Raw genomic sequence first — 16,263 nt, forward strand, 5'->3', positions numbered from 1 at the left:
CAAACCCAAAAGTCTTATAACCGTTATCGTACCATTATTCCTAAGAGACGAAGTTAAAATAAAAAAGAACTTACTACTCCCCGAGTCCCTCAAGGGCTGCCCTAGCACCGAACCTATTTAACATATAAATGGTAACCTTTCAGAGGTGCCGTCAAATCTGTAGTTTTCGCAAGTTCCAAGCACCATTCAAAGCTTTAGTACAATTCATTCCGAAGCTTCCCCAACAGAATATACTACAAACATAAATTTAGTTTACTAGAAGATAATGTGATCTTTACGATCATCCCGTAGGACATACGTTAAAAAGATTTGAAACTTTTGCACAAGTAGTTTAAAAATATCTATTTAGAAAAGACCATCGTGAGAAACAAAGGAAAGTGAAACTTTAAAGGTTAACATTTAATACTCTGCATAAACAAGTACGTCTACTTCAAAGTTTCATGCCTGCGAAGAAAATTTCCGATCGAAACTTCCACTTTCCCCTGAAGGAATTCCCAAAAAGGGTAATTTAACTTTAAATTAACGATCAGGAAAATGTGCGAAGTAGAGAGGAAAATTATTTATATGATGGGAGCTTAACAACTAATTAAAAGCACATTCGACCTTTTCGGAGGGAATAGCAAAAACAACTGCCAGTTTGAATTTTCTTTGATAAATGCCTCCCAAACATTTGTCTTCCACATTTTTTTCTGGTACAGTTCAATAACTTATCACGGTAAAATATACGTGTTATGAACTCACGTATATTTTATTTTTCCGTACATTTTCGTATATTTTTATCCCATGTTTGTTTTTTGATAATAAACATTCGAATTTGAAATATTTGATTTCAATAATAAAGTTGAGTTTGTTAAGAAATTGGGTCCCTAAAATAATAATAGCCCAATTCTAAAAGTAATTTAAGAATTTCTTTGTATTTGTCTAAAAAACAGGTAATTCGTTAATTCAAGCAGTAAATCAAAATTTACTGCATTTTCAAGAATAAAATTCCAGAAAGTCATTTTATTTCCAAAATAGACAAACAGATTTATTGAAAGTTGGATGGAACTTATCATGATAAGTTTGTAAGTGAACTCCAGATATAGAATTAGTTTGAGTTAGAGATGTATCTGACTGTATATGAAATCTTACATCGAAAGAAACGAAAGATTGCGGGCATTTAACAGTGAAAATGATCAATAGGAAAAGTGTTATTTCCCATTATGAAAACTCTAGACTACACACATTTTTAATGACTCTTCAAAAATTGTTAGAAAATGGATGAGGCGATTTGGTACATCCATGCTATAGTTCGGGCATTGCAAAGTCCTAGAACTATTTCTTCCGGTCTCTGCAAGACTCCCTTAATAGTTATAAAGTTGGATAATTAAATTTCTTTTTTTTTCGCAAAAAATGTTATGGAAAAATTATCCAACAATTATACAAAAGGTCATCAATCAAAATGCAATATAATCATCGATTAGCGTTTGAAAATTATATGAATAAATCTTAAAAGTTTGTACTCAGGAGCAGATTAATAACAACCAAATCGATTGAAAAAGCAAAATCAAAACGAACACCAGCCGAAATCGTTGAGACTGACGACATTAGTCTGAGAAGACGTTTAAAAATTAACTCTACTGCTACATTGATAAGGGAAGATGTCAACCAACATTGGCGCATAAACAAGAGAATGGATAACATGTTTAGAGAAGCAGACTTTGCACCTAGCTCAGTTACGGATATGTTATGTATACGATTTGATGATAATTCCGTTCAAAATCCACCTTTAAGTTCCCTTGATGAAGATGCACTGAAAATTTAAAACACTGGAAGCCCTTAAATTCTATTTTGTACCTCTTGCCCGAGAGTTTATTGCTCCTGAATCGGCCGATTTAACAGAAACACAACCTGAGATTCCTGACTTTCACCCACCAAGTTCTCCACTATGTAGACAACAGAACGTCGAAATAGATATAAACAAAGCCAATGAACAATCACACGTGCTTTGTGACCCAATGGACAATTTTACCATTATTTCGGTAAGGCAGCTAAAGATAATTTGCAGTCATGTGATTTGGTGGATATTCCAAAAAGAATAACATTGTTAGCACAAATATTAGTAAAATGGTTCATATTGTGTCATATCACTTAACAAATTTCTACGGTCAATTATCAATGCTTACCGCTACGTAACCAACGAAGAGGATGGATGGAAGAATGGAGAATGGAACAAATGGATACAGATACAGAAAGTGATCAAAGATTTCGCCTTAAAACATGATAGAAATGTCGAAATAAATATAAACAAAGCCAATGAACAGTCACACGTGCTTTGTGATCCAAAGGACAAGACCGAAAAATATCAGCAGCAACAAATTATTTCATCTTCCTTTCTCTGTAATATTTTGAATACTCAAAAGTCTCATATTATCTCAATCAACATACACCGATTACCAAAAGCAACTCACATTCACAGATGACGCAAAAAATCAAAGAAAATAAAGAAAAAGATGAACATGGGACCCAATACCAAGCCAAAGAAGAAAAATAACGTTAGAAAAGATAGTAAAAAATAGATGTTCGCAGGAAGAGTGCTATTGATTGGATTGAGTGTGCAATTTATAAGTATTGCTGGCACAAAGCCTGCGCTAGCTACGATAGTGCCATATTTAAATGTGATATGTATGTGTGTACTTTGTGGTCGTTGTGGACAATATACCGAAGGCGTGTAGACATTTTTCCCCGACACGGGTAAGTGTCTGCATTGATGCATTTATCCTTCTAATTAAATATAAAAATAATATTAATAATTGGAATTGAAGATTTATGTTTATACTGAAAAAGGCTTATTAGAATAAACATTGTTTCTTTTTGCAATCAACTAAAACTTTTATTTTTGAAGCATTTTACTAAAAATTTCGTACAGTTGCACCATATGACCATCGAAAATGATAATCACTCTTTACAGTACATTCATTACCAAACCATATTGGCAATAAACATCTAAAAATGAAATGTTAAATAACATCAAGAAAAAAAGTCATGAAATTTTTTAAAAAATACACTTTAAGGTCTCCTTTTTACGAATGAGGGTTTATCTGGATTGGACAAACGTTTAGCGTGAGCTCCGAACCACTGTCCTCGTTATTAAGAATACTAACTGGCCAGTGACTAACTTAGAGACCATCACAGAAAATATCCAGTCTTACCCAACCTGGTTACTGGCGTAACTGGTATGGTTATTCCTTATCCGATTTTCCACCGTTTTTTAAGACATTTACAGTTACAATCACAAACATAAAGAATTTTATAAGAATACACTACAATGTAGTGTCAGTTGGCATGATGTTGCTGCACGAAAGTTTTTGGTAACTAAATAAAAGAGAGACAAATATATTTACAGCACGAAAAGCAGTAAGAAAAAAAGCAAGACCAAGATCGAGATTAAAAATTAAAATTAAAGCATTACGCAAAATTTGTTCGAAATAAGAATAGAAGAGTATGAAATAAGAACTATAAAGCTCCTTCAGAGCTTTAAAGTTTTTTATTAATTCATTGAACATTGGAGAAATAGGATAAACTGGGCTGTTACTAATCTAACAAATATTCACTCCTTTCCGTACCAATAAACCGTATATTGCAAGGAAAGGTGTCTTTCGACAATACAAGTTTTTTTTTTCAATTTGAGTAACTTAATTTAACTGTGAACGTGTGTAAGTAAAGAATAAGCTGTGTTCAGAACAAAAAGACTGTTCTTAATTTATTGACCTTTTGTCAGAAGCATTAAAGTTTAAAGTTGTAATTTGCCGAACTAAATTATTAACGAATTAATATAGGAAAGGAAAATATTTGCAATCATATCATAGGAAAATAATTGCAATTCAAAGGTAACCTGACCAATGAAGCTATAATTGATAGTCGCTAATGGATAGTCATGTTGCTAACCAGACCAGAGTATGGCCATGGTCATCTTGGTGTTACGTCAAACGTCAATCGGCAAAATATGTGTATCGATCACTCATTTAATAAAAAGTTTATATTTATACTTACTACTTGACGTAACGTACTAACCTGAAACAAAAAATAAAAACGATTAATCTTCCTGGAGTCATGAATAAAAAACGAATAACCACTTTAAAGCTAAATTTTACCTTCTTTATTATGTAATCGTACACGTCGGATCTTATATACGAGCGGCAGTCGGAAGAGGATATAGAGAAAAAATGAGGCAATTTTAAAATCAATTTGATTACTTCGACACGAAATGATCAACATGCAACGACTAGGGTAGGTTTCGAGCGAAACCTTTCCGTGCGTGCTACGAATCTAAAGAGTATGTTGGCGCTATGTTTAAACGTTTGGAGCAAGAAATATAGACACGCGAATTATTGTAAATTAAGTGGCTCATGTATAAAGGCAAGGTGAAAAATGTTATCGGACCAGATTATAAAAAATTTAAGGTTTCTATCAATACTACTAATCCCTACCCTGTCGTCAAATGTATTATGTTAATCATATTTCTTTTATAATAGAGTAATGGGAATAATTTAAGAATTCTATATTACTAAAACTTGTTATCACAGTATTTTCAATATAAATCTAAATAATAAATTAAGATACATTAATTAAAATAATAAATGTATGTATATCAAAACATTAAAATTTATGCAAACTATCTCAAGCACTGACACTTGGCACCTATTTTTTTAAATGGAGTTTAATTAAATATGGTTTCCGTTAGGTTTCAAATATAAACAAAGTACTGATAAGTTTAAATTATTATCCCACTAAAGATTAAACCAAAAGAAATCTTGTAAACAAAGCGGAGAGATAATTCTTGTTATTCTCGAATTTTGTTAATCTATATTGGGATGTCAGGTTTTTCATTACTGTATATACCTTACGATAAAGCAGACACATTAATATGGTCTCTCAACAAACAATTTAAAATATAACTTTACGTGATCATATTATCGATCATATTAGCATATTATATCTTTGACGTGAGCCCAAACAGGTATTTTTGTTCGTTGCATTTGTTTCCATTTTTGTATGTCAAAAATGGGCAAATAAGTGTTGTAAAATGTATTTCTTCTTTTCCAGAAGTATAGGCGTTCTAGGCACTAAACACATTTGTTCTAAAATATTTAAAAATTATTATAAAAAAATATATTAAGTAAAAAATATATAAATGTAGTATTTCTCGATGTCTAGTGATTCAAAACGAAAAAAAAAGTGATATATATTTAGGCATCTCATTTATTATTTAACTAAAACATCTATGGATTTAACATAAATTAATACAAATTATACATAAATAATAAAAACAATTAATAAAATAATTAAAGCTTATTAAAGGAGCAAATGCGATCTGAAAAACTCAGTACTTTATAGAATTTCCGTTGTAATCAGTGGAGAAATTTTCTGACGAATGGTAAGTTCCTGTCGAAAATTTAACATATTCCGGGTTGCAGAAGTGATTGCAGCGTCAATAAGAGAATTACGCAGTTCCTTCTGTGATTGATGTAAATCCGATTTGGCCATTACCACAAATCCAGACGTCCGATCTGCATCAGAAACTCCGACAAAGTTTATAATGGCCAAGTCACGGAAATAATAATCGCCAATGGATTTTCACTTGGGAAAATAGATCGGAATACGATTTAGAAGTGCAGCTGGCTGAACTGCACTAAAACACTAACTCAAATTTTTTTATTAAAGGTTTTTTCTTCCGTTTGAACGTACAGGTTACGAATACCGAAAGAAAAATCCGATTTTTCGCCGATATTTTTTTTAGTCGATATATCGATATCTTTTGTGAATGTGTCGATAGTTGTAAAGGAAAGTATCAAACTTTTGAGTTGCAATTTTTTTTACAACTAGGTTTTCCTAATTTTATTTTAATTTTCTTTGTGATTTCACAATCTGCCCTATAGGCAATAAGTATTTCTTATATCTATATTATATCTATATGGCATGTAGAAAATCACTTCATTAAGCGATCTCCTGTATAAAATATTATCTTAATTAATTAGTCTTATTCTAAAGCTTATTCTAAAGTCTACATATGTAGACTTTAGAATTGAGAGAAAATTGACTTGGTCTGGTGGGTAGACTGGTAGGTGTGGATTGTTTTTGTTGCAGTTGATGCCTTTTTTCTCTTAAGGCAAGGTAGAAATTTTGCTGTAGTTGTTTGTGAACTGGGCAACCCTTGTAGTTCGCTGGATTATTTCCGTTACAATTAGCACATTTCACTTTATCATCGCGAACTTTACGAGTACACTATCCTGTTTTGTATTCTTCTGCACATTTGACGCATCTAAATGATTTGCGACAGTACGTTTTTATGTGCCTGTGCGCACATAAAAACCTCGTGACATTGTGGTATAATTCTTTTTGTATGTGGCGGTTCGCATTTAATAATATTGTTTTCTAATTTGGTGATTTCATACAACGCCTTATTATCTCCATTAGGTTTCAAATCAATATAGAACATAGGCAGAGGCTTTTTTGTCGTACGATGTCGTATATTGTGAACATTTACGACCTCGTGGCCTTGTTCAGCTAGGGCTACCTTGATGGTGTTAAAATCCGTCCCGTGATGTAATCCTTTTAACACGAATTGAAATGTTCTCTCTGATTTTGGCCTGAATGTGTGGTACTGGGTGTTTCTTCTGTCTAATTCTTTTGCTAGAACTTTAAAGTGCTCCGCTTCAAACAATTGTATTTTTATTGTTTCATAGCTCACTGTTTTATTTGTGTAGTTCGTAGTGATGGTTTTCAATAGATCATGGATGTGTTTTGTTACTCCTACCTATAGATTGTTATTGGTGGTGGTTTGGGAACAACTTTTTAAGGGCTTGGTTGTATATTCTTTTCTGGAGTTGCAAATTAAAATATAGATATTAAAAACTTAGGGTATTTGAAGGAGAATAGTGAACTTTTGTTTTGAGATTGGTCTCCCCTTATCTAGTGAATTCTGCGTAAAACAGTAGGGTTAGAGTACTTATATATCAATTTACGTAAAAATAAGTATAGACATTTGATTTTCACCGATATATCGATATATTTTCTTAAATATTAAAGTCAATATATGCATATTTTTAAAGTCACCGCCATCCCTAGTACAAGTTATGTATAGAATATCATCAATATTTTGATTTGAAATGATTTTGACAACATTTATATGAAATACAGCCGTGGCTGCACTAAGTGGCTCATGTCACACAGATTCTATTTCTATAATTCGCCCACATGAGTCGATACTATAACACGGTATTATTTATGTTATTTTTAAAATCATCAAGCTTTACAAAAAACTACGTTACACATCTATTTTTTGGTATGAAGTGATACATCGCGAATTTCCTGTAGAACCAATAACGATTGTAGTTCAACGTGTCTGAGTGAAGCCCTTCGAAAGGAAAATCTACAAATGTATTCGCTTCTCAGCTAAATATGCGAAGTAACACGACATCACTAAATCAAGTGAATATATATATATATAGTAACTCTAACAAATTTAATAAAAAAAGTAATCTATTTATTCGATAATATTTGATATCTACAAACATTTCTGCTAAAAATAACAATGTAACAAAAGTACTCCAACCTAGCCCAAATCAAATAGAAAGCATCTTAATATATACTGTAGAAATAAATATGACCATTATTTTGTTGTTATTGCAGAAACAACCCCCAACCACAGCGCGACAAGTAAACAAGGCGGTCGAGTGGTTTTTAACGAGGAGAACAATAAACCTGAAGCGCTAGTCAATGGAAAATCGAACGATCAGGAGGATGCCGAGGCAGACATGCCGGAAAAATCGACCACAATGAAATCGACGGCCACTCGATCACAGAGTGTTGAAAGTAACGAGGTAAGATATTGATTATACTACATTTAATTATTCAAATTAAATGTGAATCTAATCATATTGAATGCTCCCAAATTGAAATCAATTTTATATATACTTTATGTGTAATTTTAATTAGAATATACGTTTAATAATATGGCTTCAGTACTAAGTATTAATAGTCTATATACTACATTTTGCTTTGTCATGCATTATGTTATCCATTTTACCAATTAGGGTTAATCTGGACATTACCACTTAAAGTTACAAATTCCGGTCTGTCCATCAACTTAGAGGCTATCCCAGAAGACATCCGGCCTTACCCAGTCTGGTTACTGGCGTGACTGGGATAGCTGTTCCATACCGGATTTTGCACTTTTGCCCATGAGCGATTATAATTAAAAAGACAAAATAAATGTATGATCTCTGTAGATTTTTGTAGACAACGCTCAAATTTCAAAACCTATGTTGTAAACCTTCATCGCTAACATTGTTGAGGAAGCGTTTCACTTGCTACTCAAGTGTACCTTTAATTTAAAGAACAAATGATAGTTAATGGGTAAGATGTCTGAACTCTAAGATAGATAGGATATGACAGTCCATCAAAAATATGTCCCGAGTTTGATGAAAGACGTGAGATCGGGCTTTGTCGCGAAGCAGCCTTAGATTGTCGTCCTAGGTTCTATGAAGCAACGATCGATCGCAAAAACCGATTTCCAAAACTTTCCTAGCAGAGGGAGTTTGTTTAAACTTCCTTGCGATTGGTGACCTTTAGTGACGCCATTATTTGGATTTGTATTTCATTCAGGAAGTGAAACGAGACATTCACGTTTCATCTCCCATAATAGTGGAACGAATCTCGCACTTGGCGGGATCAACAATGGGAACGTCCATCTCAGACGGCTGCTGAAGCAACACTAAGCGGGCTGCGATCCAGGGGGAATCGGGCGTCAGGGGAAATTCGCGCAAAGCGGTGTTGTCGGATTTAGCTTTGTACCTACCTTCCCATACGGCTAGAACTCTTTGGCAATTTTATTTTTGGATAGACCCTCGTAGTTCGATTATGTTAGTTGCAGAACTTATATTGATAATTAAAAATATAACCATCACAAATCCCTATAAAAATGAATTACTTTAAAATGCACTGATATGTCCCACAAAACATTATTTTAACAATTTTAAATCGTGTTTGTGTGTTTTCCTTTAAAGTGCTACAAAATTAACACACACATACACATATACACATCTTAGACATATTCTAATGGATAGAAAAAATCAAAGGTTTGAATCTTCTTCTGCCACTATTGTACTGTTAGTAGTTATTAATTATGAGCCCAAAAAATTATTTAGATTAAAAATCATTCCATTTATATTTACAAATATTATTTTGCTTAACTTAACATTATTAGAAAGCTTCACCACAACACAACAGCCGTCTTGCGTTTTCAGATACAACTAAGTTGTCGCATCAATATCTGGACATTTTTCCTGAATCTTTATAAGAATGCCTGTATGAAACGCATCTTTTGATTGACATAAGTAGCTCATAAATTTCGTTTGTTAATATCTGACCAGTAGAAACGAAATTAAAACGTCGTTTTATATTAAATCACAGTAAAAAGTTATTTGTGGAGGATTTATTACTGACGTCTCCGGTAAACAGAAAGACAAAAAGACGGTACTCGACCTTTATCTCCAACATCAAAGACATTGTGCAAACAATTGCAAAAGGCGAAGCCGGCTTTACAGGAAAGATAAAAACGGAACGAATTTCAGTCTTGGCGAAAGAAACACGGTTAGAACATGTTTAAAAATAATGTCAAGTTTTTGATAATTTTATTTTTTGACCCAGTGACCATTTTAAAATAAGAATATATATACCACCATTAACAAAAAATAGAAATATACGAGGTTACATCGGGAGCACTATCGAGGTAAATGTCTGCTATCAATTGTCGGGAAAGTCTTGAATTTCCTCAGGCCCTTGATATCTGAGTTCACCAGCCGGTGTTTTACAGCATAATAGTGGAGGCAATTATGCAAAAATTTCTTAAAAACAGATATGAAGTTCAATATGATTCTACAAACCTCTTGACTGATCTGATGTTCACCGATAAAATTAAAAAGCTACTGTGATACAAATAATGTATCGAATGTAAAAAAGGTCCAATATCAAAGCAATCTACTTTTAAAAACAGATGAAATTATAGTTGCTCGCGTAATTTAAAGCATCTCTTAAAGGTAGAGCTACTTTATTTTATCGATTTAATAATGTTAATCTTAATGTTTGCAGTTGCAGTGCAAACTTTATATACTGGAAAAACGTTCGAATAACAAGCTTGTTTTATGTTCGTGGCCATTCTATAGTCACGTAGACTATGGTAGAAATCCAGTTTTATTTTTCATAGTGCAGGCTATTATTAATGTAATAAACTGCAGAAAATTGTGCTGTTCCGAGAAAAATCTAATACCAAGATATAAACTGTGTTTCAGTGTAAAATGACCTCAATTATCTAACAGTTTCTTGCCGTGTAAAGTTTAGAAAATAAGGTCAATTGATAAATGATTCTTCATTGTGTTAGACATTTTTATTAAAGCGAAATATGGCTTAATTTGTGACCTATTAAATAAATGTCTATTATTAGTATATAAAACGCACATATGAAACAACTTATTGGTAATATACTAAAATATTTTTAACAAAAAATAGAACCGACTTCGATTTTTTAATTTTTATTGAGTTCCTTATTTATTTTTTGAAGTCGGTTAATTTTTTTTGTTAAATATATTTTATTTTTATCTTTTGAATGTTAGATATTTATTCAATAAATTACGCAGTTATTTTATTTATGAGAAAAAATAGGAATAAAGAAACAATATATATATATATATATATATATATATTCTTGCCTTAGAACATTTTTACAAATTTCAAACAATCACAAACATAAATTTACGACCATATCCCAGAAGAATTCGAACTCGCGGCTATGGCAACAGTAGGACCGTCCCATCGCCTTTACCACTACGCCACAAAGCCGACAAAATGTTTTTTTGATTATATCGATCTTGAACAACACTTGAAAGTTTAGTGTTGTCTAAGAATTGTCCAATAACAATCCAGTGTTACTTCTAAGACCTTTTATTGTTTATCTTAATATATTTTTAAGATGATATATTTTTAAGATCAGATGGTTTGATTCTTTTGATATGATTCCTTGATTTCTTGGCTGACTGTGAGTGTCTGAAGGTCTCGATGTAGGTAGTCAGTCCTGTAGTATTTGGATGCGCCACAATACTTCTTAGAATTTTATTCTGAAAAATTTGCATTTTATTTATGTTACTCTTTGCAGAACATCCCCATAATTGAACTCCGTATGTATAGGTTTCGTATTCGCTTACATAATCGCAATTTATTATGTACTGATAATTGTGATTTTCTTCCAATTAGCCAATACATTTTCCTATATTTCAATTCCAGTTCTTTTCTTTTCTTCTTTATATGTTCCTTCCAGCGAAATTTGGATCAAGATTCATTCCGAGATATTTAGCGTTGTTGCTATATAGAATGACAGTACTGTTTAATGTTATTGGTGCTTATACGGTTTGTTTAAAGGTGAACTGCACATGCACAGATTTACTTTCGTTAATTTTTATTTTCCAAGCTTGTCCAATTATTTATATTATCACTTGCCTGTTTTAATTTTCATGTGGTTTCTTCACTATTGTCTCCGACAGGTTTAATCACAGTATCATAAGCAAATGTAGCCATCGTATTATTCTCCATTTGTGGTATGTCGCAAGTGTAAAGTAGATAAAGCATTGACCCCAGTACACTTCCTGGTAGTACACCTGCTTTAGCTGTTTTATTGTAGAGTAAGCTTCTTCTTGTTTAACTCTAAACATTCTGGCTGTAATGTACGATTTTAATAGTTCGGTGTGTTGTTTTGATTTTCTGTGGTTAATTAACATGGCCTTCATGCCAAATATTATTGAAGGCTTGTGCTACATCTAAGAATATAGCTGAGCATACTTTTTTACTTTCGTAGGCTTATTCAATAACATCTGTTATTCTATGGACTTGGTCAATTCTTGAATTGTTGAATAAATCCAAACTGTTGTATTGGTATTAGGTTTTCTCTCTATGATCAGTTTTATTCTTTCCAACAGAAGTTTTTCAAAAACCTTAGATATTACTGGTATCAGAGATATGGGACTATAGGCTTTTATTTCGTTTGGTGTCCCAATATCTTCATTTTTCTATGACTGTTCGGCTCCGAAGGGTTCTATGTGAATATTTGTTTCAGTAATACCTCAGTGAATTCACAATACTTCTAAGTAGTCTATAATCCAAAAATGTACTCTGCGTGCCTGGTATTGTATTATATTAGTACTAAGATTTCATTCCTATTAACCACTACAATTTTTAGATCTGAGTTACAGGCATCCTCTATATATGTTCATTTCAAGTGAGATTTTTTAATCAAGGTTAATTTCAAAATATATAGCGTTGTCACTATGCTTGAATTGGTGAGATAAATTGATGGTGTGGAGACTCCACATTCATCTTGTCATATAAAATGAATTAAATATGTTATATCCAGTTCAATCCATCAAAATATTAAATATCTCACTCACAATTTAAAGGATTTAAAGCATAAGTGAATATTTAACGACAGGGTTTCCCGACAGCATTATGGCTGTTTGACCGAGCTAATCGTTGAGGCTTAAGGAAATAAGGCTGAATAAAATAAATGAATTTTATCCCAAAATACAGAACGTTTATATTAGTATACACCTAATATAACTAGTATAGTAACCAAAACAATTAACAACAAATGTATACATACTTAAAGAATATCTTGTGAAAGTCTGTAATAATAATAATTCTCTCGAATAACAAATAAAATATATTAATTAGAAATATATGTTTAGAACCCAACTGGAGAGGGTCACACAATGAACATAGAAAAACATAAATGAAATTGATTCTTGGATTAAAAATCAGAAGGTCGAAGTTCAATATAATTTGTAATTTGATAATATACTATTACATATACAGTAATGGTCTTATTTTAGATATCATTGAAATATAATACACTAAAAGTAATATATATTTTGATTAAAAGGGAACATTCCTCTATATTGAGATATCTTAATTGGTTTGACAAATAACATAGGTGAAACTACTATATTTAGATTTAGATTTCATAAAGACTTTCATAGACTTTGAAGAGAGTTCAGAAATAGCGCTTGAAGAACACATTTGTCAAAATTTAGTCACTTGATAATTTAATTATATTAAATTAATCAATATATTTTTACAAATTGATGATTCATGCTATATCATCACGTAAGTTATCACTTTTGTTTGCAAGTTATCTGGATATTCAGAGTGGTGATTACGATACGATATATTGCTTCTTCAATATTTTATATTACATTTTCTTGATAATTATTTTCACAGTTGTTATTATTGTTCCTGAAACTAATGTAATTAATAAGTTATTTAATTGATTTATGTATTTATTCATCCAGTTAACAACAATGTATTGACAGAAGTTCGAAATTTCTTTCTGAATAGACGTTTTGATTAGCGATAAAAATTCGAAATTCAAGCTAGAGCATGTCAGTTCCTATTATTAGAGTTATAATATCAACTTGAGCTTCTATATAGTTCGTTGTCGTTTACGTTGTACGAAAATGTAAAAACCAATAAGCAAATATCTTTATGAAATGTCTTAATAATAGTTCTTAAGTCATGTTTTGTTACTTTGAAATTGTTAGGGTTATCTTTAATGTGGAACAGTTGTTTCTAGCAAAATCGAAAAATCAATCAGTAGGATTCTACTTTCTGTACGATGAATATAGTGACCATAGAGATAAAGTGCCAGATGAATTTATTTTAATTTATACCCTCAACATATTTGTTAACGTACAATAAAAATTAATTATTACCAGATTATATAGCAGTAAAATCATATTGCCGATTGAACAAGCTAATCTTACAAACTAAATATTAGGCAGGAAATACGTTGGGCTAACTTCAGATCTTTTGACATGTGATTATTTACTTTCATTGGTCTGAGAGGGCGCTTCGCTCACCGTTACCGCCTCGGAGAACGGAAATTAACTGAGATTTCGGTTTTTCGTCGACGTATTCTGGACTGGGTGTTAGAACTACGTTCTCAGCATTGATCCAGTTGATTTATCGTCCTCTAAATAGGAGCCCGTGTGCATTAATTTACCATTAGTAGGGGAATAAATCTTGTAGGCTTTGGTTGATAATAGCATGCATATATTAACATTATTGTTCAAAGATGTTCGAAGATTTTTTGTAAGACTCCATTCATAACGCACTGTAAAAAAATAAGATATATACTGACGCCGAATGTACTGTCAGTTTGTAAAAATGTAAGATTATTTTTAAACTCGGAGCGGATTTTTCCTTCTCATTTTACCGTAGTTAAAAAGAGACAGAATATTGTCTGATGCATCGAAACATGCAATCGAATCAGCCTTTCAAATTCGAATCGATACACACAAATTCTTCGCAACATTAGTGGTACCAACCGGAGCATACAAACCAGCAAACGTTCTAAACCAAAATTATAAGTTACATTCTCAAATCTAATACAAGCAACATTCTGAGGTGCTGACTTCATAAACTTTGATGACGTGCATTGGCTGTTTTATTAGCAAGCAAGTTCGCACTATTCCTTAATCTCTTATTTTGATTCAGTGTCATGGTAGTCTTATCAGTAGTTATAAGACATACAAAATACTTCCAATCATTTTTCAAATTTTTTAGTGAATGCGACACTAGACATTGTACCCTTATATAAGGTGCACTATTATGATGACGTTTAGACTTTTTAGTTCTGTTAGCGAATAAACGGGACTCCACAAACCTAGTAAAGAACATAGAATATAGAGAATTATGAAACATTAAAGCTGCTATTTTTATGTGAAAGATAATACAATAAGTTGCAACAGAATTAAATGTTAATCAAGAAGCTACAAAAATAAACGTCATAAATAAAAAAGAAGTGGTTCAATAGTACATAAAATATACAAAGCCGCTTCCCTGTAACCAATAATATTTTCAAATGTATATTTTTTTACTTCAAAACTTTGTGGTATTGTGTGCCTATCTAACTTCCGATTTCATGCCGCTTATGCTCTTCCACGCTCTTTACGTAGAGCCAGTTTATATAATCAATCCTCATAATAAATCTCAGAAGTTAGGAAATATTTCACAGTCTTTACCCGCCTCAATTTCATACCATCACTATATTAAATTTTTCATCCTTGAGAGGCAGTCATACAATCACATCTTACTGTTTAAATAACTCCTAGAACAGTTAATATGCCTTTTTGTTATATTTTAAAGTATCCTTTATATCAACTAAGGTTTACCTGGACTGAAACTACTGTTTAACGTGGACCACAAACCACGGTACTCGGCAATAAGCCGACCGATTGGCCAGCGAGATCAGACAGCCGGTGTTACCTAGTCTGATTACTGTCAGATTGGGATCATTGTACTTATAGGATATTGCGCACTTGCTCTGTGGACAAACACATTTGCAAACAATCTCAAATATAAATTTACGACCATGTCCCAACAGAATTTGAACCCGCGACTTCCACAACAGTCGCTTAACCACTACACCAGACAACCAAGCTAGTACTAATAATAATATAATAAAAGTAATGCAAATATAATAAATAATAATATATAATAAATGTATTAAATCTTCATGAATTGTTTATGAAACATCCTAGAAATTGAAATCCCTTAAAGAAAAATGAAATAGATTCTCAACCATAAATAAAAGAAATCGGCGACGAAATTTTGGATTACGTTATCATAACTTACACTAACGAAGTAGCAAATTAAAAATTATAATTCCAAACACAGCATTATCATGAACAACAAAATAAAAAATGCATAAATTCGGAAATGTCAAAAAGATAAATCAGCTCACGCATGGACTTAAAACTCCCCACATGCCAAAACAAGAGAAAAAAAAACAGAAGAGATAATGCAAAGTAAAACGTTACAGCCATGAATATATTCGAATACGATAAAAGAAATTTGCATACAAAATACCGACGGGAGAATTGTTTTAATGAAAACACAATTATATCATATAAATATTAAAACAATATGCCGGAAAAGGGAATACGAATACGAAACATTTCATAAAATTTCCTAAAACCTGTTGCTATATATAAGTTTTTAAATTAGGGAACGAAAACCTTCCTTTAACAAGAGAAATTACTAAAAGCCAATATACCAAATTTAAATTTACCAATTAATTAAAATTTAAATTATTATAAAGTTCTTTCATAAAGCTGTACTCCCTTAAGGAGGTTGTAAAGGAAAAAAGGGCTTGTTGACAAATATAGCATACGTATT

General features: G+C 31.9%; 2 protein-coding genes across 3 annotated transcripts in view; one reads left to right on the forward strand and one right to left on the reverse strand.

Moving 5' to 3' along the window:
• LOC143195714 (phosrestin-2) overlaps positions 1-16,263 on the forward strand; it is a 486,868-nt gene that overhangs the window by 404,968 nt on the left and 65,637 nt on the right. For both annotated transcript variants that reach the window (XM_076403139.1, XM_076403137.1), the window contains one exon: positions 7,672-7,862. In XM_076403139.1, the coding sequence (XP_076259254.1) occupies positions 7,672-7,862 (191 nt within the window). The remainder of the gene's footprint in view (positions 1-7,671; positions 7,863-16,263) is intronic.
• Positions 1-16,263, reverse strand: part of LOC143195715 (14 kDa phosphohistidine phosphatase) — a 311,279-nt gene that overhangs the window by 228,187 nt on the left and 66,829 nt on the right. The gene's annotated exons all lie outside the window — the stretch shown is intronic.

The sequence above is a fragment of the Rhynchophorus ferrugineus genome, unplaced genomic scaffold, assembly GCF_030347505.1.
Source record: "Rhynchophorus ferrugineus isolate W39M unplaced genomic scaffold, kcgeb_rfMv2 rfM4, whole genome shotgun sequence".
NCBI classification, from domain to species: Eukaryota; Metazoa; Arthropoda; class Insecta; order Coleoptera; family Curculionidae; genus Rhynchophorus; species Rhynchophorus ferrugineus.